This window comes from Eschscholzia californica, unplaced genomic scaffold (assembly GCF_041429995.1).
Source record: "Eschscholzia californica isolate CP2 unplaced genomic scaffold, dmEscCali1.0.p SCAF_5, whole genome shotgun sequence".
Taxonomy (NCBI): Eukaryota; Viridiplantae; Streptophyta; class Magnoliopsida; order Ranunculales; family Papaveraceae; genus Eschscholzia; species Eschscholzia californica.
The window spans coordinates 15,979,251-16,005,207 of NW_028238472.1; the positions used below are offsets into that span (position 1 = coordinate 15,979,251).

The following is a 25,957-nucleotide window of genomic DNA, read 5'->3' on the forward strand; positions in this document are numbered from 1 at the left end:
CAAATACCTGGATCAAAGCTAGATCTCATTGCATAGAAAATCAATAACTCCAAAGCAATTTTAATAATCAAACAATAATCACAACTTAGCAAATCACCTCCATGTCTCTTAGTATTTTCACCGATCGTCTCCAAAAGTACATCCGCATCTTTCACACTTCAAATCCTACGTTGTCTTGATTTAGATATCGCCTTACTACCAGCATAGATACATCAATCTAAAAGATATTAGATAAAGAGAAAGTAAAAGAGCAAGGGAAAGTAAGGATGAGGGAGAGTTTATACTCCCTCCGTCCCATTTTGCTTGTAGTTTTGGGAAATTGAACTTATTAAGAAAAACTTATTTAATGTTGATGACTAAAATTACATTACCAAATTATCCCTATCTAATATAACATATTTCTCGGAAATAACATTGGTAGAATTGTAGAACTAATTAAAAGTAAAGGGTAGTTTTGAAAATGTCATCATATTAGTAATTAAATAAATGTTATATAACGAAACAAACATTTTGGGGCATCCATAAAAAGAATAACAACCAAACAAAAATGGACAGAGGGAGTATTAAATTAAGGGGTTAGTTTTGTTTTTTCGTACATGAGTGAATTACGAAAATGGCATAAAGAGCTGAATACTAAAAAAAAGTTGATGTATCCTTATATCGAAACAAAAAATTTAAACAAAAATTTTGAACAAATTTCTCTATGGTTATTTCTGAACATTATAAAAATTTAAGTGCCAAGCAGTTGTTATGTATTCGTTATATCTTTGTTCTTGTTAGTCTCCAAGGGTAATTCACTTGAATCTCAAACGAAAAATAAGTAGAATTCCCATTTTTCGTAGGTGAATCAAGTGCTAAAATGAAAAGTTAAAACCAAATTTTTTTTCTTTAAATCACTAAACAAAATAAGATAAGGAAAATAACTACGAAGAATCTGTTTCTTAAAATATTTGGTTCTCGAAGAAAATATTTCTCTATTTCTATTTTCGTACTTGCTTTCGGAGAAAACCTATAAAGTTGGCAATTAAACCTACAAGTTCAGTTTTCATTAAAAGATATGGGATTGTTCGTTGACGAATCACCCACAACCAACTCCACTACGCTTCACATGAGTTTGAACGGGATGAGACTTGAGAGCAGTAATCCCAAATTGTGGGTATATAAAAAAAATGATGCTCTGCCCAGTGGATTTCTTGACCCAATCCTGACACCCTACGTGGCGCGTCACGCGGGCGAAGTATCTTACATGGATGACTAGGTTATTAGGGACTTTGCAAATGGTGCCTTGAATTTCGTTTAATCATAAAGAGGGAATTCCCAACCAAAAATAGCTAAAGCCCGTGGGAAAGAGAACGAGCAACTCGTCTTTTCCTCTTGGAACTTAGGTTTTCCTTCTTCATTCAAAGTGTGACTCCAAGGGTTTCCTCCATCACAATCGATCTGATATCTCTCTCCCTCTCTATATACATATGTATATATATATATATATATATGTGTGTGTGTGTGTGTATATATAATATATTTTACCGATCCACGGTTTCCTTAATAAATTGAAATCAGGTTTTTAGCGTTCCTTCTTTCTCTTTTCATATCTTGATGGTTTTCATAGTTTTAATTTGATACTTTAGTGATTTTGAAGGGATGATTTCGGCCAAATTACTTAGATCAGATTACTTAGACGATCGTTACTTGGGTCAAATTGTTGTAATTATCGACCCCAAACTACCGATTTTGCTCAGATTTTTTCCTACATTGGTTCAATTGCTTAAAATTGTTCTGAAATAAGTTCAAATTAATTTTCCCTAGATTTTAATGTGATGATTTTGCCGTAAATTGGTACAAGGTGTCCATAAGCGGTATACTTTTTTTTAGTATATTTTATAGAAACTATTTGAAGTATTTTAACTATTCAAATGTAATTACGATCTTCATTAAATGTGTAGGGAGGATTTCATAACAAGGGATGTGGATTTTGGTGTTAGTTGGGCGAACTTCATTTGAGTCCATGTGGGGAGGGTCATGCCAAGATCATCATATCAAAATCTAAAGGTCGTAGGTTCAATTGTTGTCCATAGTCATCATATGATGGTTGTGTAGGGATTTAAACCCTTATACTAGTGTTTATAGCGGAAATAAGACATCTAATGTCTACACTAGTATTCCCAGGATCACATGCAAAACTAGTAATTAAACTAACGGAGATAGTAAATTACCTTAATCGCTTTTCCCTCGAACTAGTTGAATTGATTGAAGAAGACCAAGAGCTTCAAGTGTAGCTCCTCTACTTGGGACACGAGCAATCAACTTGATCTCCCACCTTGTTGTATAGCTAGCACACCAATGGTGGTTGGAAAGAAGAACACCTTCTTCTTTGACTAGATAGATAGTAATGGGAATTAGCTCACTTTCTCCTCTCTACTTGATGTGGTAGAGTAAGAAAGCTTAGAGAGAAATTCCACACCTTATTCTCTGCCCTAAGAGTGTTTATATAGAACCCTAATAAGAATCCACCTCCTTTTAGGTTTCCTAAAACACCCTTTAGAATAAGATTTAGGGAAATAGTCGAAAATAGCAACTATTGGTATTTTCTCAAGTCCCTAAGGAGATGACGTCCAAACCCAGTCAAAATTTGCAGATTTAATGTTCCTAACATAAGGAAACGTCCCTCCAAAAATCAGCCCAATCCGAGCCCTAGAAGTGCCCGAATCGGCTAAGGCCCAAAAACCCTGTTTTTGGCCTTTTTGTACTATCTTTGCCTAATTCCTTTTTAGGCCTATGAGATATGTTTATGGGACACTCCCATGATTATATCTCACTCCCACTAGTCATATCCTAGATCAATTTGACACTCTTATGTGTAACCCGTTGTAGGATCCGATCGAAGTTAGCCGCGAATTACTTCGTAATTCGACGATCGTAGTTGGTCTCTAGCTACAACTCTACGATCCCTAAATCAATCGGACTTGATGATCTTCCACATCAATTGTCCTATCCGACAAATTGTTCGCATTGTCACCTTGGTCGAAGGACATCTCCTTCAACTCCTTCAGACTCCCACTTGGACTGAGAACAAGTGCAATGCCTCGATTCCCGTGTCAATTTAGTATCCCATCTGATACGTCACGTCATTCAGACTTTCTTGATATCCGAGTACAACTGTAAAAGACAAACGATTAACTTTTAATCCGTTTGAGCGCGGCCACGCATTTTCAGTTGCTACTCATCAAGTGGCCTTGAGACACTTTGTACCTAATGTGATTAGGGTGACACAATCCATTCTTGCGCTCCCACTTAACTTCATGTCTATCCTGTCCTTCCCAGTATCCGTCTTTATAACCTCCTTTTACGGCGCGGCGTTTGACAAAACCAAAGTCGGACATTCTTTTCATAAGATGAGTGGAGCACTCATGTTTTGAGGAATCTCTCCAATTGTCTTTATGAGAAGTATTGACGTTCATCACGAGTGATGTACTTCTCATTTGAGGGTTATCCAGTGTATAAACCTTTTACACACCCACGTAGTCGAATAAAATATACTATTCCTATAGCCCATGAAACTGCGTTATCCCATCGACTCCCGTGCTAGTCTTCGTGAGTCATTGTTGTCCATGCAATGACCTGGACCAGGGTTTTTGATAATAAATATTCCAAGTTCACTTAATAGGGTTTCATTCATCAGATCACGTATCTGACAAACCTATTCGGAATGTTTTATTATTGATGGACTGTCGTTTAAATACTAAACCAAATTTAGACGACTTGTGAAATAACTCTATTATTTCTGATAACGAGAGTTGTAAATCTGAGCCTCTTCCGTAAAACTCTTTTTACCCACTCAGTTTTACTCGTCGAGGTTTATTCCAAATTTACCTCATGCCTTAGACTGTGTATGAGTCTCATACTATGTCTTAGGTGACAGTTTAGTTTGACTACGTATGTAGTCCGTTTTTAAACTTTGCTAATTATCAATTAATTTGAAGATTGCTTACTTTAACCTTGATAATTTCTAGTAACTTTTACTAGAGTTAAGACTTTTAATTCTTTATGTAGTATTTGCAACAGTTCCCGGCTTAAAACACTTTTAGCCTACTTTCCTTCAATGTCTGGAAGTTTGCTACGATGACATGTTCAACTTTTGTACTACTTCATCCTTTAGCCTTCTAGGATGTTTCTATGTAGTGTTTCGGTTTTCAAATCCGAATTTGGATATTCAAATGCTAATCATATCCAATATGATTGACTTTATGTATTCGAACATAAATCTCCCTCTCATGCTTGTTTGCTACATCGGTGTCTTTTAAAACTCCGATTTAGCAACGCTCTTAGTCATGAGTTTTGGGTCGAAATTCTTTTAGACTTTCCGAGTCTTAGATTTTCTGTTTCGGATCTCAAGCATCTCAGCGTACTGAGTCTCTCCAATCCTATCATCCTTTTGATCTATGCTTATAGATCTTCAGATGCCCAAAATGACATTTCATCCTTGTGTGTGGTCCTTTTATTGAGTCAGTGTGTTCACTGTTACACAACATCTTATGTCGTACTTAATCTTTTGTATGTACTCAGCATACGGACCCGGAAGGTTTGTTTCTCCCACTTGCCTTCTTGAAACTCGTGATTCAAGATTTTCTTCATTCCTCAGGAATCAAACTTCTTTGATTGCCTTTTTGAATCGAAGGTTCTAACTCTTGCGTGCTTTTAATCCGTCGATAGATTTCTGAAGCATGCTTATGGACATAACTAGATTGGAAGAATCTTATTCTTTTTGTCTAGTTTCGGGAAACATGAATGTTTCCATCCTTCTCAGTTTTCTACTTTGGAAAACCAATTTAGGTCTTCTGTTGACTTAAATTATCAAGCTTCATGTCTTGACGAGATATGGATTCCACGATGATTTTGGCTTCTAGCCAAAATCTAGAGTCAGTTTCCGTTTCTGCGCAGGTCTTTTATCTCTTCAGAAATAACCTTTATTTTCTGAGTCTTTAAGATTTTATTTTGACCTTTCAGGGCTTTTGAACAACAACTTGGAGTTATCTCAACTACTTTGAGATATTCCTTTAGAGACACTTTCACTCGCTTTGAGAGTTCTCCTGCGAATGACATTCGCTTTTGTGCGGTGGGTTTACAAGATCATATCTTTAACCTTTCCTTTTCCGAGGAGCCGCAGTTTGTTGCTCTTAGTCGAATTTAATCGTCTTGTACAAGTTTTCATGATTGTTCTTCATGACTCTTCATGATTTTTCTCATGATCGAATTAAATCGACTTGTACTTTTCTCCCACTTATTCTTGTAATAATTAGTGCTTTTCTCCCAGACTACTAGGTGTGCTAATTATTAGAAGAATACTATCATGAGCAACAAACACTTTGTTCTCTTGATTGGTTATGGAAGAAGCCCAAATTTCTTCTAAAAGAAATTGCGTCAGATATTAGCTAGTTTTTGTAATGCTTTTACAAGCTTAGCTGTTAGACGGACTTTGGTAAGTGTGAAAACAATTGTTTCTAGAATATATCCAAAAATATTTGGAAGACTGGCTTAAACCCATCTTTGATCGAATTATGCATAGCAATGTTCGATTGCTCCCACTGAATCCACCATCCCTCAGATGTGTTCCATGGAGCGAGTTGGGAAACGGTTGCTCAACTCCTTTGATGGTTATCAAGTATTTGACTCAAGTTTTTACCACTCCAATCTAATTGGATGACTTAAACTCTCTTGTCAAAATGATTCTTTTACTTCGGTTTGTACTTTGTTTGAACCTTTCAAACATTCCGACTTATACTTTATGATTTGTATGTTTCCATACTTCATGAAGTTGTCAGAGTACGTATTTGAAGTTTCTCTCGTTAGCTTCTGCAGTTAAACTTATAGGTCTGCATAACACTGTATGAGTCCTAATAGATTACCAGTCTCTATGCCTTTTGAAAAGGATGACTTTGTCAATTCAGTTCTTAAGACCTAATTGACAATGCTAAAGTTTAATGAGTTTGAATTTCTTGATTTTAGCCATTATCAATGTTAACCTTCAGTTAATTTTACCACTGGTTTAAAACATCATATGTTTCTAGAAGAACAAAATAATCACTATTAAGTTCTAAGCTAGATCAGTGTCTAAAAGAAGACTTTGATCCCTTTCAGCATCCCTAGCATTACTGCTTCTGCTCCCTCTTGGATCTTTACTTCTATTAGTCAAGTATGTAATTCCCTTAAGCTCCCACTGAGAAGCTCATCTGGTCTTAAATACCTGATGAAGGAATTTTACGATACTTGTTTTTAACTTTGTTAACAAGGACACGGAACCGAAATTCGTAATTTCATTCCTTTTTGTCCTCCAGGTGCTGAGGGTAGTTTCCTTTTAAATGGTCTAGCCATTGTTTAGAAACATTCACAGTAATGAGAAATACTCTTGATCATGTACTCGACAACTGCTTTTCTTTGATCAAATGTTTGTCTCACTTGACTGACCCTTTGCCCTTTTGAATCTTAAGAGCTCTTTCTTAGATTTTTGTACCAAATCTCAAGAACCTTTCTTAGATTGGATATTCCCGTATGTTCTGCTCAGCTTGTCCGTAACAACCTGAGTGACTCATCTAAGGTCTTATCTATCTTTGTTCAATCGATATTGAATTGGGTGATAGATGTATTCTGTTGTCTTCCCTTAGGATGACTTTCAGATTGCCTTGGAGGTCTCGTACCTCCCCATTTATGACTTCTGTAGGAATTTCTTCCTTAGTTTGTCTTAATGGTTATGCTAGCATCCATTACTCTTCCAAAGAGAATGTTATACGCTTGCTTGCAAAAGGCTTTTGACTTTCTCTTGTATGAGTCAACATTGGGATTGGGTATTCTAGTGACCTTCCTTTTGAATCTGAGAACTATTCTCGGATTCATTCTTCCATTCTAGGAAGTGGATCAGCACCTCCCTTAGGTGTGATTCAATGTTGAAATCGTTCGTGTCATCTTAAAACTACATAAAGAAATGGCAAAGTTTTAAAACTCGTTATCGTTTTTGAAAAACTTAGTTTCCCACATTATTCAATAAAAATCGTCCCCGATTGAATAAGTGATTCCAAGACCCCAGTTCTTCGGAGTAAAGCGGACGAAGGCCCTACCCTTTGACTCCGTCGTTCCGGGTGAGTGAACTACTTCACTGATCATACCTTATGACTCTTGGTTGATAGATTTCATTAATGAATGACTAATCTATCCTTTTGCCTCGAGTATCCAAGACTCTCTTGCTGATCTCGTTGAGTAGAACCATTTAGACGTGTAGGCCTCTTCTATAGACCTACCCGCATTGTCCCAAGGTAGAGGAGGTACTCTGCGAAGGCCGACCCACCTTCCTCGAACAAGGGCGCAACGAGTGTCTTAATCTGGATAGGCGATTACTCAAGATTACGTTTTGGGGACTTTTACGCTAGTCTGGCGTTTGCTATAGTGAACTATTTAGCCTAACTAACGTCCACGACATAAAGCGTAAATAAGTAAGTAAATGCGCGCGAGAAAGTAAATCAAGCAGACATGGATCCTAGTATGGCCCCTAACCTAGAAGATCTAATCTCCTTTGGTTTTCTTCTTGTTTCGCCTTTTGGTTCATCTTAGATCACCATCTTTGAACCTACATTGATTTCTCCCACTCGCCTTTGGATTTCATCCTCGAGTTTCTTCAATGGACTCATAGACCCTAAACTCTAATTACAAGACTCTAACGATTCGCAGATCGTATAAACTTGAAATTAAAATTAATTACAAAGCATGCACCCATCCGTGCTTAAAACAAGAATAAAGATATAAATCTGTGGCCATACTAGTTTCCCGCATTCACATCACATGCAATCATATAATATATCAAGGCTAAGAATTATATATGCATGATTATCTTGGGAGATACTTTTGTTGACATCACATGTCACATGACGAACCTTAAGTCTAAATTCGAAGAATTCGACTAATGGTGCGTTCTCGTTTTATCTCTTATGATTTCTAAAATCAACTTTAAGAAAAACTCCGTTTTGGGCTCGAGAAAGCCCGGGTCAATTTCGGAAAAATATTGGTTCGATTCTTAATGATTTCATAAATCAATTTAAAGAGAAATCTGTTTTGGCCTTCTGGATGGCCCGGATTGATTTTGGAATTATTTGGTTGGAATCGGAAGAAATTTTGGCAAAAACTCCCACTCGAATGATGGTCCCTTTTCGTGGTCCGAAAAGCCTCGAAAAAGCCCGGGTCAAGTCCTAGACAAGTCCCGGCCCAAGCCCACAAAAGGGCTCGGACAAGGTCCGGACATAGCACGGCCCATAGGGCCGGCATGTCCTGGCCGAGGCCTACCAAGGCCTGGTCTCGTCCTGGCCCGGAGCCAGGACGCTAGTCCATGCACCGGACGCGTCCTAGACGTGTCTGGTGCTGGACCGGACCAGCACTAGGTGTCTTGGACTAGTCCGAGACACCCAGAACCTCCCAGACGCGTCTCCAAGACGCGTCTGGTCGAGAGCTCTGGCCGCGTCCTAGACGCGTCCAGGAAGCTACCAGTGCAGCTTCTGGTCGCGTCCTAGACGCGTCCGAGCTGCTCTGGACGCGTCTCCAGATGCTTCCATTACAGCTGGTGGTCGAGTCCTAGACTCGACCTGGACGCGTCTCCAAGACGCGTCCCAGCTGCTCTGGACGCGTCCTAGACGCGACCAGCGGCAATCTGGTTGCAGTTGCTGGACGCGTCTCCTGCAGCTGCTCTGGACGCGTTCAGTGGACGCGACCAGCAGCTTCTGTCCGGCCAGGAAGCTTCCTGGCCGGACACTAGGGTTTCCAAAACCCTAGTTTCCAAAATTTTTTTTTTTTTTTTTTTTGTTGTTGTGCAAATCTTATTTGCTAACTTCCAATTTTAAAACTCTTTCTAAATTTTGAAATCTTTTAGAACACTTCTAAAATTTTACAAAACTTTTAGAAACTTTTAAAATTTTCCAAATTTTGTTTTGAGAGTTTCCTAAAACTCAAAACACTTCTTTTTAGAACACTTCTAGATTCTAAATTTTGTTTTTCAAAAGTTTCCAAAACTTAAAAACAACTCTTAATCAAACCAATTTTGGATCAAAATCTAGGTTTTTGAAACTTTTCAAAGAACAATTTTGAAATCAATTTGAAAAATCTTTGAATCCAATTCAAAATTAATCAAATTTCATGTTTAAAACCTTTTTAAACATAACTATCAACTTAATCAAGCATGGATTAGTTTGAAATTTAATCAAATTGAGTCTTTTAAAACACTTTTAACAATTTGATTCTCAATTTGAAATTCATTGAATCCCATTCAATAATATCAAATTGTGAGTTTAAATAATTTTTAAAACACTTTTAAAATACTTTTATAAACTCAATTTATTAAACTATCAATCATATCCAATATGAACTAGTTCGATTCTTAGCAAAAACTAGTTCATTGCAAGAGGCTCTGACGCCACTGTAGGGATTTAAACCCTTATACTAGTGTTTATAGTAGAAATAAGACATCTAATGTCTACACTAGTATTCCCAGGATCACATGCAAAACTAGTAATTAAACTAACGGAGATAGTAGATTACCTTAATCGCTTTTCCCTCGAACTAGTTGAATTGATTGAAGAAGACCAAGAGCTTCAAGTGTAGCTCCTCTACTTGGGACACGAGCAATCAACTTGATCTCCCACCTTGTTGTATAGCTAGCACACCAATGGTGGTTGGAAAGAAGAACACCTTCTTCTTTGACTAGATAGATAGTAATGGGAATTAGCTCACTTTCTCCTCTCTACTTGATGTGGTAGAGTAAGAAAGCTTAGAGAGAAATTCCACACCTTATTATCTGCCCTAAGAGTGTTTATATAGAACCCTAATAAGAATCCACCTCCTTTTAGGTTTCCTAAAACACCCTTTAGAATAAGATTTAGGGAAATAGTCGAAAATAGCAACTATTGGTATTTTCTCAATTCCCTAAGGAGATGACGTCCAAATCCAGCCAAAATTGGCAGATTTAATGTTCATAATATAAGGAAACGTCCCTCCAAAAATCAGCCCAATCCGAGCCCTAGAAGTGCCCGAATCGGCTAAGGCCCAAAAACCCTGTTTTTGGCCTTTTTGTACTATCTTTGCCTAATTCCTTTTTAGGCCTATGAGATATGTTTATGGGACACTCCCATGATTATATCTCACTCCCACTAGTCATATCCTAGATCAATTTGACACTCTTATGTGTAACCCGTTGTAGGATCCGATCGAAGTTAGCCGCGAATTACTTCGTAATTCGACGATCGTAGTTGGTCTCTAGCTACAACTCTACGATCCCTAAATCAATCGGACTTGATGATCTTCCACATCAATTGTCCTATCTGACAAATTGTTCGCATTGTCACCTTGGTCGAAGGACATCTCCTTCAACTCCTTCAGGTTGATGATCGAAAAAACGATCATCAGTTGACTAAAGTCAATAAGTCAAAAAATGACCGAAAGCCCAACTGGTCAACTCGTATCAAGTCAACATGGAGGTGGAATCAGAAAGAGAAGCCCATAATTAGGGGGCCGGTGCGATCGTCCTAGACGCCTAAGCTCTGCCTTGGCTAAAATACAACTAGGTCTGTCTTGGAATTTAAGAGAAGACTAGGGGGTCTATGTAAGTGGGGTTGATTCCTCAGTCCCGAAACATGGGGGCAGAAGCTTTCTCAATGCTTTGCCGACTTAATCCTGAATCCTATTAAAGGTCCTAGTAAGTGAGGATTTTGAGTGTCAGAGAGGTTTCCGTGTTCCTTGCAGGTTTCACCCCTAGAACGTGAGGAGCAAAACGGGTTTCAACGTAGCAGTCTCAATATTCTAACTGATTCCTTGAAGAGAAATTTTGATATCGGTGAATTGGCGCTAGAAGGAGGACGCACTCCAACAAGCTATTATTGTTAGGTAACCCGAATCTTAAACTCAATTCCTAGCGGAATCACATTTTTTTATTTTACTTTCGATTTTTGTTTTGAAATTGATAATGTCTTCAGAAAAACTACAAGATATGGAAAATTTACAAGCCGATGAACCCAAAAGCGACCAACCACAAGTGCACAGACGCCAAGAAATAAAACTCAGTAAGACCAAGGTCGATCCATAAAGACAAATTAAAAATCTATCTAGATCTAAAACTAGTAAAATAACAAAGAACTCAGACTTTTGATTGGTGAGACATTGAAGGTAATAATAGAATTAGTGATGCAAACCTGTTTAGATTTGTAGAGAGACATAGAGAACTTCGATTTGGATGAAGAAGAACAAATGCAAATCTAAGTTCACACGAAGAAAACACGAGTTGCTTACCCATGGGAACCTCCGTAGCTCTTTTGATTGGGATGAAGAACGATGAAAACCCCAGTTGGGAAGAAGAGAACACGAGTTGGTTGTTGAAAGGCTAAATCTCTTTACCTCTTTTTGGTAGTGAAACCCCTCTTTAGTTATGATTAACGAAATTGAAAGGACCAGTTCTGAAATTATTGAAATCCCTTATAACCTTGGCATTCACGTGAGATGCTTTGCTTGCGTGGCGTGCCATGTAGGCATGCTGAGAAACCCTCCGAACACAACATCATTCTTGTAGGGAGATTTGCTATTCGGACCCCCTTTCGTATAATCGACTTGCTGTTTGGACTCCCTTTTTCCAGAGTTGCACTTTGGACTCCCTTTTGATGGAATCTCTCAGGAATATTCCGTCTCTAAAGCTATACTTTGAGTAATTCCCACTTTACCCTTATATAATCAATATTGCAGTTTAGACTCCCTAATTTATTTAACTCATCTTCTTCCCACACACCCTAATCACTTAATCATTTGAATTGACTCACATTACCAAAACACTAACTCTATGAACTGGTTTCCCCTCTTCTCCTTCAGAACCCAACTCACAATAAATCTCCCGGAGACTTGTTCCGCTATTTTGTTGAGCTTCATCAAGATGGAAGCTTTAGGTAGGATCAAACCAGAGACTCTCGTCTTTCTTCTCTGTTTCCAACACCATTAACATGAATATTTGTTTGACTCCAACACCATTAACATGAATATTTGTTTGAACTAAGTATGGTTCTCCACTTATGTTGCCCAAGAACTTGAAATCAAATCCATGGTGTTTTGGTCCATCTTATGGCATCTGTGTTAAGATTATCAAAAACCCAAGCATCAATTTCTGAAAAAATAATATACCAGAACTTTAACAGATCAAGAACTTAGTAATCTATACTAGTTTGATAGAGAAAAAGTTTTAACTTTAATATGTAAAAGGCAGTAACAGTTCCAGCTGATTTTCCTTCTGTGGGAGTTGATCATCAACATCATCTCAGATTCCTTTACTATCTAAGTGTCTAACGACTCCGAAATTGATTCAATTTTGGGAGTACTAGAAGATCGTGTACCTGATGATGAACTTCTTTACTACTGTCTAATTAATGAGGGAGGTGGTCTAATTTCATGAGGAGATGGTGATATAAACATACAAAAAAAGAAAAAAAATTGGGCCGAGTTGCTGAATGGTATACTCAAGTGCTATTCACATCTTTCTCTCTAGAAGACTAACTAATTGGTGTTTTAGTGGGAGGTGGGTGCTATTCATATCTTTCTCTCTCTAGAAGATTAACTAATTGGTGTTTTAGTGACAGGTGGGTTTGTCATCCCATGCAATTTGAAATCAAATGGTATCATGAGTACACATATTTGAAGCATTTTTTGTGTTTTCTCTTGTTCTCAAGATCATTTGAATTGGTTTTTAATATTAGGAGAGATAAAGATAATTAAAATCAATTGATAAATTGACATGAATATTTGTGGGTTACTTATTTAGGTTGGGTTAGGTTAATTAGAGGGTACAATAGTATTTTTCTCTCTTGAAATGTTATATTTAACTTTTTTTTTGAAAAAGGGAGTCCAAAATGCAACTCTGGAAAAAGGGAGTCCAAACAGCAAGTCGATTATGAGAAAGGGGGTCCAAACAGCAAATCTCCCATTCTTGTATAAAGAATTGTGGAATGGTTTTCTTATACGTTCTTACACCTCCATGATATAACTATGTGTCTTGCCCTAATGAGTTTTGGTCTTGGACACTCTCCATTTGGACCGAGCTTAACCCATCTGAGCTTTGCCTAAAGTGCACCAAGCAGGTACTCCACAGTTCCGTCTGAGTCTTGAATTGTCGATATCGAACAACTCTAAAACATGGCAGTTTAAACAAGTTATAGACACGAGGATTCAATAATTTAGCCAGTCCAATAGTCCTTCTGGACACATACAGTGTTAAAGTCCAACCGACCCGACCCAATGAGGGAGTAAGCTCACAGCCGTTGCCCCGATCCCATCCGTAGAGAGTAGAGATGTGGGTTGGTGGTGGGAGAGAGAAGTTTCAATGATCTTCATATAAAGAATATGAATATCCATATAGCATAAGAGTAGGGTGGACCGGAAAAAGAAACGGTCAAAAATCTGAAAAGAAGTCGTGGCGGGGTTTTCTTAATGAAACCGAACGACTGTGAGAACTCAGAACTTGAGAGAAGAGAGAGAGAGAGAGAGAGAGAGAGAGAGATGTATAACAACTACGAACAGAGGCTCAAATCCGCAGCTCAGTTTGTTCTCTCGACCGAACTTAATCGAACAAGCGAACATCAACCAAACTTCGATGGTGCTATTGCTTCTGAAATTGGGGTTAAGGCGTTGCTTAAACCTCATCAGATCGAAGGGGTTTCGTGGCTTATAGGCAGATATGTTTCTGGTGTCAACGTCATTTTAGGTTAGATTCTCTCTCTCTACCTCTGTTTGCGTACTTCCCCTTTGATCTCAAATTTCTGAAATTGGGTTTGTTTGCAGGAGACGAGGTTGGATTCTGCTTCCCCCCATTTATCATTTAGGGTTTCTCTTTGAATATAAAACTTGGAAATGGAAGCAAAATGGTTTTAGTAAAGTTATTTGGTCCATGTACGATTATTATCATTTTAGGGCTGCATTAGCCATTTGAATGACTAGAATAATGATTCGACGAATTGGTTAACTTTCAAGTTACGAACGAGAGAACCATGAAATACCCAATAAATATGCTATCCAAATTATTCGACGAATTGGTTCTTTAGGTCATGTTAATTAATAATAGTAAAGTTTGAAATAAGTACTGTCATTTAAAGTGTCGACTATGTGAGTGGCACGACTTTTGTTTTGCCAGATGGTTCAATGTCGAGTCGCCCTCATCTTAGTTAGCAGTGCAAGTGGTAAGGGTGGATAGAGTAGTATAAGCGAATTGAATAATGAATAGAGAGAGATATTGGGAAAGCTGGATTATGTGGTTGATGGATGATAGTAGTGGAATACACATCTTGATGGGTGAACTCACTATTCATAATGGTATACTCTTTCTGCTGGTCTTACCTTGCAGCGAGTCTAGCGATTAGTGATCAACTAACTAAGATTCCACTCTTAATAGTTTTGAGTAGAAAAGGAAGGTTTAAAGAACTGATTTATTTTTACTTGTGCACATTCCGAAATGAACGTTTGGCAGATGGGTCTTGGGAAGACTTTGCAAGCAATCACTTTTTTGAGCTACTTGAAGGTCCATCTGAAAACACCTGGGCCATTCTGTGAGTAAAGGTTTTTATACTTTTATCCTCCATATAAAAGATTTGCATTGTTAATTTGATAACTGGCTTTAGAGATTAGTTGGTGCTTAACATTATTTTTTGTTTGTTTATTTTTGTTATATCTGTGCAGTGGTATTATGTCCTCTTAGTGTCACAGATGGATGGGTATCAGAGATTGCCAAATTTTGCCCTAACTTAAAAGTTCTACAGTATGTGGGTAACAAAGAACACAGATGTGATCTACGCAGGGAAGCATATGAGAATACAAAAGAACAATCTTCCTTGCCAAGTCACTCTCGAGTAACTTTACTATCTTACCCGTATTGTTTTTAATGATTAATGTCTTGATATGAACATTTTCATGACATCTCATGGGTTTCCGTTGTGTTCTCTATTGGTTTTGTCGGGCTTCCTTAATGTGGTATTTGCCCTCTGATATAATTTAAGTTCAGACACCAGTATTATTCAGATGGTGCTCGTCTTTGTTTGGTTTCAGGCACAGACATCTTTCCCATATGATGTTCTATTAACGACTTACGACATAGCATTGGTGGATCAAGATTTTCTTTGTCAAATTCCATGGCATTATGCTGTGATTGATGAAGCTCAAAGACTTAAAAATCCTTCCAGTGTATGTACTGACCACTCCTTTTAACATCTTTTTCCTTGTCTAGTGATTAATTAACTTCTGAAACTATCTCAATTTCCATGGGACATCCATTATAGTTGAACTCATCTTGGAGCCTGGTAGATGGTAAGATAAAAAGAAAATTTAGTTGTTTGTTTTTTTGAAAATTTGAATTAATGTTTAAGAAGCAAAACTGTCAACAGAAGAACTACAAGCAAGTTATGATTTTACGTTACGACATTACATACTCCCACTTCAATTTATGATGAGCTTAACATTAACTTATTTTTGTCATTTTGATTTTTTATGGAGAGATACTTCATTATATGATAACTTTCTAAAAGTCTTTTTTTCTTGTACATTGTGTGCGGTTCCTATATAGAAGTTTACAGGATTACCCCTTAATATATAGTATTTTAAATGATTGACTAAACCATCTGACATCTCGAACCTAACCTTTTATCCTCTTAAAGGGGGCATATTCCCTAATATTATTACTAGGATTTTTGTTTTTTCAGACCTAGAGTGAATAGAAACTGGGTGATATAAAAAGAAAAGCCGGTTACAACGTAAATGTTTTAGTAAGTTATATGACTTTTGTTTGTTTTAAAATCTTTAAAACACACTCTAGAGTGAATAGAAACTGGGTGATATAAAAAGAAAAGCCGGTTACAACGTAAATGTTTTAGTAAGTTATATGACTTTTGTTTGTTTTAAAATCTTTAAAACACACTCTATGTACGCCTATAATTGTAATTGACTATCTAAACCATCTCACTTGACGTTCTAAGGTTAATTCTCTTTTGATGTTCCCATAGGCTGTTAGAGAGAGGGTCGGAACTTAGTGAGCTGAAATGAAAAGCTGGTGGTTTTACAACTAAAATGTTAAACGTAAGCGAGTAAGATAGTATTTTCTATGTAACACATGCACTTGTTTTGGTATTTTCCATGTAAAACTTGCACTCGTGTTTGTATTTTCTATGTAACACAATCATGATTTTAAATCCTAGCGTTTACTCCATTTAAATGTTAAATGGTTCATAATATTGTCTGACAAACTTTGCACTTGATATGGACTGCAATAATGCTGCAGTTTGCATTTCCATTTGAAGTATAACCACACCTAATTGTACAACCTTGCAGGTTTTATACAATGTATTGGAAGAGAGGTTTGTTATTCCAAGAAGGTTATTGATGACGGGAACTCCTATACAGAACAACCTTTCGGAATTGTGGGCTCTTATGCATTTTTGCATGCCTGTGATATTTGGGAAACTAGAGGATTTTATTATCACATTTAAGGAGGCTGGAGATCCCTCAACAGGTTTTGTTTTCATTAGTACCTTAAAAAGTTCCAGTAGTATACCTGTCAAATTCGTGCAAACTTTACTCGTAAAAACCTGTCAAATTCGTGAAAACTTGTCAAATTCGTGAAAACTTGTCAAATTCGTGAAAACCTTACCTAGGGAAGTGAAGCCTAAATAGGTTGTTGCACCCTTTTTGACAAAAGAAGTTGGCTTAGTGAGTTCAGAATTGGCTGCTATTTATGAAATGGAAATAAGCATCGCTAATCTATTTAAATCCTATCAACAAATCACCGTGTTTTTTGTCATCCATGAAACTATAGCTTATGTCAGAAGATTTTTACGAGTGTTAATTGGGGAAAAAACTTGTTCGATTTGATCATCTTGGTACCCACTTAATAGGAAAACCAATGTTGTTAAATCACAAATTGTATAATGAGGTGTTTTTCTGTTTGATAGATCGTATCGTTGAGTCAAATTGTAAATCGTGAGATTTGCAATATTTCTTACCATGCATATATATATATATATATATATATATATATATATATATATAGTAACTATGATGTCTGCAACTTATCTACGCATTTATCATATATATTTATACCATAGAATAGAAAAAATATTTTTATTATAAGAAAAGCATTTCATACTTAGAGTTAGAAATATTAAATTAGTTAATAGCTATACAATATGTTTACGTGTACAACAAAAATAATATTTATCTATTTAGTATACATACAATATATTTAATATGATTACATTACTTGCACTAAATAAAGTTATTTTTACATCCTATTTCCAAATGGAGTCTTTTCAATGTCAGACAATTAGTTCTTTTTCAATGGCCAGGGACATCTTTGTTTAGTACGAGGTAGCAAGAAGTATCTAGAACTACTTCATCCACTCTTTTTAAATAGCTTAGTGTGAACCAAATAACCAGGAAGCGTCCTTGAGTGCTATGGACAATAAATGGCCTTAGATTGCCAAACCAGGCCATTGCAACTGGCAGGGCCACGACTGAGAATTTGGGGCACCGTGCAAAATCTGAATCTGGGCCTTTTGTATAATTAAAAAAAATTTACTAGAAAATTTTTAACAAAATGCAAGATAATTTATCAGTAGATAAATGAAAACTCTAGATGAATCCGAATTGTTTTTGAAGAAAGTAGTCTGTAACATTTTTTTTGTTTTTTTTTCGTTTGTATAGGAAAACTAGTCTAACAATCCAAAATCACTTGTGAGCAAAATGTTTATTTATTTTATCTTAGATTATAAGTTTTAACTACAAATAGCATAATGAAATTTTTGAAGATGGTATATTTTATATAATGATTTTCACATAGATATATATGTACATATTCAAAAGAGGGGAAAAAAAATAATAAAATGGTTAAAAGATGTGTAATGGAGTAGAAATAAGGATTGGTATTATACTCTCACCCTCACAAAAAGAGGGGAAAAAACGGGATGTGAATGCCAAGGCAAGCGGTCTTGGGCTGCTAGTATGGAACTCACCTACTTAACCAATTGTATGAAATGATGTGCCGTGATTCAATAAACATCCCAAGTTATATATACCTTAAATCCAGATCTTTACAAGAAACGGGCCCTAGTGGTGGGGGGCCAAGTGCGGGCACCCTGGCCGCACCCCCCCACCACACGGGCCTGCAGCTTGGGAGTTTATCCTTCAGCAATACTTTGGACAATATGGAAGGAGAAGCCTATAGGAGAGAATCAGAGATATAGCTGCAACAAAAGGACTTCATTTGACACCGGGGCAGAATCCTTGGGCTAAACTTACAACGCTTAATGATTTTGTACTTAATTGGGTGGCTATTGTTGTAACATATAGCCCTTAATGTCTCAATTTTTGAGTTTGAATTTTCTTTGTAGCTTTTCCCTTTTCTAATTAATTGAAATAATTTAAAAAATTTAGTTGAAACGAGGTCTGGGTTTTAGTCTTGGGTTTGTTTTGAAGTTGGTTTATTTTAGGAGATTTTTTGGGGGAAGTTGTAAAAGTGGTTGACTAATTTAAGCTCAACCAAGTTAAACCGCTGGATGGAAAAAGTGAAGATTAAAATTGGGCGGCTAGATATGCAGAGGTAAATCGGATGGCCACCTTCAAAAAAGGCCCTTTTGTTTTATGATAAGGATGTCGGGCGCTCACCCTGCCTCTAATTCTAGACCCCTCTCCCTTCCCTTGACAACCTTGAAAGTTGGTTTTTGTGATCCATTTCCAAATTTTCCGTGTTTTAGAAACATTTTATGCATCGGAGGTTGCTAATTGAGGAGAGCATCTTCTTGAAATATCTTCTGGCTTTTGGTGAGCAGATGATGATGGATCCAAAGGCAAAAACAAATTCAAAACATTGAGATACATATTGAGAGCATTCATGCTGAGACGAACAAAGTCGATGCTTGTTCAACGTGGAACTCTTGTGCTGCCACCTCTTACTGACATTACAGTGTTAGATTCTCCATCCTAGTTCTACATTATCGATTATAGTAAATTGCATTCAGGGCTTGAATGGGTTTTGTTGCGAGCTTCTGAACCATTATATCTTGTTTACATGAGATAATTATTGCAAAATTTGGTCTTGACAGGATGGCACCACTTGTAGCTCTGCAGAAAAAGGTCTATATTTCAATATTGAGGAGGGAGCTTCCTAAGCTCCTTGCGTTCTCTTCGGGAGCTTCTAACCACCAGTCCTTACAGAATATTGTAATGCTGATGTCTTGACATATAGTAAAGTTGTTTAATATCTTTATTTCTGTAGTTAATAATCTGTATTACTGTTTTGTTCGCAACTGTTAGTTCTGTTTCTGTTGTTATTACACTTAACCGCTTACGATGGGGTCACATTTCCTAGTACCGTTAGTCTCCCACAGGCTCACTGACAGGAAAAACACCTTTCGCATTTGGTTCTATGTATTGGTGAATTAGATCTTTAAAGCAATCCTTCAGCTGAAAGTTAAGCTGAATGCGCACTTCAATGATAAACTTTACAAGGGGCACAGACATTTCAGATTAAACAAGTAAATGCACATGAATTAGTTTTTTACTTCATAAACAACAATACCTCCTTAGCTAACGCCCTAACAAAATATTTTTCTGCTAGCTCTAGTACGTTTATATGATCTTACATGGCCATGTTTTAGCTATCAACCTTCAAGGCTTCAATACCGTCAAGTAGGTGTTTTTATCCTCATTGCTGCAGAATGTTCTTAGTCACAAATAAAGCATCAAACATGACCTTACTTTTGTAACTAAATGACCAGACATACTTTTCAAGAGGAGATTTACGAAGATCAGATATATGCCAGTCATATATTGTTTTTTCACGTACTAAATCAATCTTAATTGAATATCTTGCTAGGTTAATAAACAATAATCTGGCATTCATCTGATTCCTTATATAATCCTAAGAGTATAAGGTGTCTGGTTAGGTGCATGCCCTTCAACATCATTGTATTTCTAACAGGTTAGATATGGCAAGTTTTAGAATTTACTCGGAGTCGCTGCCTGGGGATTTGGGTGATGCTATTCCATAGATTTACGGCATCTGTTTTTTGGACAATCTTCTACATTGTGATTAATCTTAAATTTTGTCTTGCTTGAATGTGTTATTATGTGATCCATTTTTTCAGGTGATACAGTTGCGGAAGGCGTGCAGTCATCCTTACCTCTTCCCTGGTATAGAGCCCGAACCATATGAAGAGGGCGAACATCTTGTTCAGGTTATCATCGTATTTCGTCAGTACTCTTTCTACTAGCTTCGTTTGGAATCACTGCGGAAGCACGCGGGAGGAAAGACTGATGAAAAATAGTGGAAAGCAAACAAGAGACTTCACTATTTCAATTGATAATTTGACACACACCCAAATACACATACGCACACATTACTGCACAGGATGTAACTCCTTTTCTTTCTATGTGATTATTGGTCAGGCTAGTGGCAAGCTTATTATTTTGGACCAACTTCTTCAGAAGCTACATACTTCTGGACACCGAGTTTTGCTGTTTGCGCAGATGACTCGTACACTTGACATTCTCCAGGTGTGCTGTCTTCTGCTACCAAATATTAATAGATCTATTAAGCTCATATGCAGCTTGATGATTTCTGTATGAACTGAATTTCGCGTGAAAGATAGGACTATCTAGAGCTGCGGAAGTATACCTATGAACGCCTTGATGGTTCTGTTCGCGCTGAGGAACGCTTTGCTGCAATAAGAAGTTTTAGCCAACAACCAGTCAAGGGAGTAATGAATTCTGAAACCGGTCCATTTGTATTCATGATCTCTACTAGAGCAGGAGGGGTTGGACTTAATCTCGTTGGGGCTGATACAGTGAGTTCTGATATTTGAATTTATGGTGTGAGTACGTGGGACATATTTTGGTTATTGTTTTTTCCTACCTTCCAATACTGCATGTTGTTATTATAGTTTCATTGTATATCTGTCCCAGCCTAGAACCATATGTATGTTTGCCAGTTAAGTAGTTTGGACCGACCAATCCACTGAATAACATGGGGTAGCACGAGTTGATGGCATGCCCCTCCTCCTCCCCTCACACACCTCGCCCCCAACCCACAAGACTAAGTGTTATGTTTGAAACTTTGGATTCTTGGAATCTAATTTAAACTATAAGAGTAGAGTTTGTAGCCTGTTAATTTTTCAGTTTAGTAGTTTGGGCCGTTTCTCTCGCAATGCACTCGACATTCAACGTTTATGTTTGATTTCACTACTATTCAAGATAAGATAGCTTACAGTTTCAGAATTTTGGAATTAATATTCTCAAGAATATAGTATTGTAAGAAAACATGATCAGTCAAATATACCGAAGACCTTTAGTTCAGTTTGATCCCACTTTACTATAACTTTTTGATACTGAGGGCTGTTCTTAGGGCTTTGAATCGACTGAGATGCATCTCATCATCTCATGTATTTATATAAATCTTTCATTTTTCGTCTTTTAACTATTTCAGATGCTTGCTGTAGGTTATCTTCTATGAGCAAGATTGGAATCCTCAGGTAGATAAGCAAGCTTTGCAGCGTGTGCACCGAATTGGCCAGACTAATCGTGTTTTATCTATAAACCTAGTAACAGGAAGGACCATCGAAGAGGTGAGAATGTGAGATGTAAAATATGTTTAAATTTGAGAAGAAGAGTTGTTTTAAGATCTAATTTTATTAAAGAGATGAAAATGTGCATTAACTTGTGTACAATATGCAAAATACATGTAAAAACATGATTAGTACATGTACAGATTAATCATGTTGAAAAACAAACACCACCTTAGAGTTGTTTTTATGTTGTTATATTTACAGGTGGTTATGCGAAGAGCAGAGAAAAAATTGCAGCTCAGTCATAATGTTGTGGGACATGATGATGATGATGATGAAGATGATGGTACAATAAACAGGAAACCAAACGAAATTGGAGCTGACGACTTGCACTCAGTCATATTTGGACTACACATGCTTGACCCATCATGCGTCGACGATAGAAAATCCACTGAAGTTAACATGGCAGAATTGACTGCTATGGCTGAAAAGGTAACTGAAATGCGCAATCATTCATCAGACAATGATGATAGGAAATTTGAGGTTAATCCAATGGATTTGTTAATAGGAGATAACTTTTCCTTAACAAGTAGTTCTGCTTCTATTAATTTTGATCCTGGGCTAGATGAGGCTTTGTATTTGTCATGGGTTGAGAAATTCAAACAAGCTTCACAATCAAATGATTACTCCACCGCTGAGTTGAAACCAAGAAGAAACTTACCTGAAGAGAAGAATGTAAAATTTGAAGATGCAAAAAGGAAGGCTGAGGAAAAAAAGTTAAAGAAGTGGGAAGCTCTTGGTTACCAGTCATTGGCTATTAAAGATACTATTTGCAACATGGATGATGATACGATGTCAGATTTGGGTTCTGTACAATTTGTTTATGGAGATTGCACAAATCCATCTAAAGTTTGCCCATCGGAGCCAACCATAATATTTAGGTAAACTTCTTTCGTGTTTAATTTCAGAGGATAGCAAGTGCTACTTGATCCCGTTTCATCTTTTGCTAGTAATAGACATGATGCTAGGAAATAACCACTTTCTAGTCTTGAAATGTACATATTACATTTTACCTTTCTTGCTGTACTCTTTAGATTTCTTACTATTAGTTTCTAGCAAGAATTGGCAACTGTTTGGTTTTTAAGTTTGTATACCGCGAACAAGGGACATAAAAGAAATAATGCAGAAGATATGCTCTCATTCATCCATGTTCTTATTTGGTGAGGACCAAGAATCTCACTGCCAAGTATTGAATCCCACTCTCCTCAATGTGGCAACGCATAATACCACCCAAGTTGGGGTCGTGAATCTTCTCATCTATCTTGGTTCACATATGAATTATTTTTAGCACTAAATTCTTTTGGTTTAACTTGTGCTATCTTTGTCCTGCACTACAGATCCTCTTCAACCCTTTAATTACCTATAAATTATAAAATTGTACTGCATTAAATTTTGTCAGTTACAATACCAAATTTCTACCAGCGATTAATTTTTTTTCATGAAATTGGTTGAAATTGTTGCTTTTGCAGTTGTGTTGATAATTCTGGGAATTGGGGGCGTGGAGGAATGTTCGATGCTCTTGCCAAGCTTTCAGAAAGTATACCAGAGGCTTACCACCACGCTTTTGAATTAGAAGATCTTCATATGGGTGATCTTCACTTGATAAAAATAAATGGTCAGCATTTGTTTTACTACATGTTTCTTAGTTCATTTTGTCGACCCACATCTCTTATTTTGCACCATTAAGTGGCGATAATAAACTTTGGTGTTTGGTCGTTCGAATATATGTGTATTTATACCTTTCTTCTGTGAGTCTGCGATGCTAGAGATGTAAAATCAACTGATTTTATGTTGACACTTTTATTCAGAACCTTTGTGGTGGTCCTGGTGGATCAACAATGATCTGTTCTCGACTTGCCGTAGTTAGATATTTTATTTTATTTTATTAATAATAATTTTCACATCTTGAAGTATATGTTTTACTTTCCTCAGATGAGCATGAAATTCAGGCTCAAGATGCAAATGACTCGAAGTGGGTTGCTTTGGCTGTTGTACAATCGTATAATGCCAGACGCAAAGTACCCCGCAGCAATATCTCAATACCTGACTTGGAGAAAAGCTTGTCAAAGGCATCTTATGCTGCCTCCCAGAATTCTGGTAAGTTGTTTGCCAATTTATAGAAGTGAGCACTTGTTTTCTGCTTATTGAAGATCTTTTACTTCGGCTTCTGAAATGCAAATTCCAAATGATCAAATCTGTATGCTATTACTTGTGTTTCTGATCACTTTTTGTGGACCCTCTCAGCCTTATGCTCTTTGTTTCTAGTTTGTTTATGATAAGCTACGCCATTAGGGTGGGAATTCCTTGGGATCAGGCAGGGGTATCCCCGATTTCACAACGATCCGAGTCGAGTAACTTGGCCGAATTTCAACCGAGTTTGAACCAAATATATATATGTACACATATGTATGTGTGTGTGTGTATATATATACTATATCTTACATATTATTGCATAGGCTACAAAGTCTACTTCGTTGGAGTAATACCACATTGGTTTAGGGAGGGGGTGGTGGACACCTTATAAATGTGATGGAAAGCTTCACCTCTTGACCTAGCTTTGGGGGTGAGCGAGGTTTAAGCTTGAAGAAAAGGAAGCCCAAAGGAAAGGAAGACCCAAGACCGCACCCACATACTTCGTTGGAGTAATACCACATTGGTTTAGGGAGGGGGTGGTGGACACCTTATACATGTGATGGAAAGCTTCACTTCTTGAGCTAGCTTTTGGGGTGAGCGAGGTTTAAGGCCCCTTGAAGAAAAGGAAGCCCAACGGAAAGGAAGACCTAAGACAGCACCCACATACTCTAATATTCATATTAAACTCCAACGAAGTTTCATACGTAAGGGGGTGTGGCATAGGATCGACTCTGTCCACCCCCCATCCGGTCCACAAGTTACTTGAGTGGGTCGGCAACTGCTTCTGAGATTGGAATTCAATGTGTGTGTGTAGGATGACATATTACTCTCAAGGACGTTTAACCTTTTTCTCTAAAATTAAATTTCCGTGTCTTCTTAGGGAAAGAAATTTTTCTCCCGGTAACCAATTTTTCTAAATAGGGAAAATGATGACACATTTCCGCCAGGAAAAGTTTCTCGTCCGAAGTTTTTATCTGTATATTTATGTATACGCAGGTGCACAATGCACGTAAATGTAACAAAATGTAAATAAATGTTACACATCTTTTGAAACTGGTATTTCAATTGGCTGCAAACTAGGGATAACATAATAATTTCCGAAGTTATCTGATAAACTACTCCATGATTTCAAAAGCATCAATCCATATGCCTCGAATTGGGTATCAAGATGGATCTGGACGTTCAGAATGGTACACGGTGGAGCGGCTTCTGCGCAAGTATGCATCAATGTATGGTATCAGAATTTTTGTGTAAGTTTTCCATTCACAAGTCTCTTTTTCACTTGATTTGCTACTATCCAACTACATTTTAAATATCTCGTCTTCGAATAAAGAAAAGATATCTGTAGTTGTCACAGATGAATTTGACAGAAGCATAAATATTTACAACATTTTTGCAATTCTTGTGCAAAATAGACATGTTCCCATCATTTTTATGAAACTGTCTCCTAGTCAATCTATTTTGCTGAAATCTATATTCACATTATTCTTTGCAGGTATTACTATCGACGATCATCTTGAAAACGTTCTATGTGGTTGGTGGTCTGGAACATTCTATTTTGTTCAAGAAATGTGTGTAATCGTGATGGGTCTTGTGAAAATGTGGTGGGCACCCTCGATGTATTTTCCGTAGTTTTAATCTAATCGTGTATTTCGAATTGTTGATGACTGAGTCTCTAGGTGTCCTTAGGCAATCTCTTCTTTGGCTTGGTTGTTTCTCAAATATATATACTCTAGTGAGAGTGACTAACAATCTGCAATGTGGTTTTACTGTGAAACTCTGGGAAAGTTAGGATTACAAGTTGACGACTTGCTATTCCAAATATAATGACAATTACGCTTCACAAAGATCATCAAGTTTTATAGCTAGATTATATACACACGCACACAGACATTTGCAGACTAGCACACATACTGGATGATGGAAATTTTGTAATGAAGATATGTTCGCACAGGAGGCTTACAACCTAATTGCGAAAACTTAATTAACTCTACAATACTCCATAATGCACGTATTTCATGTATTATTTCCTAACACAACCAAATTCCATCCGAGAATTCTAACACCCAAACATTTACCTTCAAACATATTTGCTTAATTTGCATTCAAAGCCACCACAGAAGATCCTATCCATTATGATCTTTATGCTAGCTTATTCACCAGAA

At 37.1% G+C, this 25,957-nt stretch overlaps 1 protein-coding gene across 5 annotated transcripts; it reads left to right on the forward strand.

Annotated features, from left to right (window-relative positions):
* Nucleotides 1-1,376: 1,376 nt before the first annotated feature.
* ASG3 (SNF2 domain-containing protein / helicase domain-containing protein) lies at nt 1,377-25,639 on the forward strand. 5 transcript variants are annotated; one of them, XM_086639979.1, is made up of 18 exons: nt 1,377-1,560; nt 1,944-2,049; nt 10,771-10,911; nt 14,522-14,600; nt 14,731-14,900; nt 15,097-15,231; nt 16,372-16,552; nt 18,867-19,002; nt 19,140-19,257; nt 20,184-20,273; nt 20,485-20,592; nt 20,688-20,882; nt 21,534-21,659; nt 21,864-22,540; nt 23,129-23,274; nt 23,592-23,756; nt 24,928-25,042; nt 25,288-25,639. In XM_086639979.1, the coding sequence occupies exons 4-18, from the start codon at nt 14,522-14,524 to the stop codon at nt 25,310-25,312; spliced, it is 2,466 nt and encodes an 821-aa protein (XP_086496105.1). In that variant the 5' UTR covers nt 1,377-1,560; nt 1,944-2,049; nt 10,771-10,911; the 3' UTR covers nt 25,313-25,639. The 5 variants fall into 5 exon arrangements, with proteins under 5 accessions (XP_086496105.1, XP_086496103.1, XP_086496101.1 ...); XM_086639977.1 differs by having other exon boundaries at nt 1,498-1,560; nt 1,944-2,088; nt 10,408-10,911; XM_086639976.1 differs by lacking the exons at nt 1,377-1,560; nt 1,944-2,049; nt 10,771-10,911 and adding an exon at nt 13,327-13,762 and having other exon boundaries at nt 25,288-25,359; nt 25,390-25,441.
* The last annotated feature ends 318 nt before the right edge of the window (nt 25,640-25,957 follow it).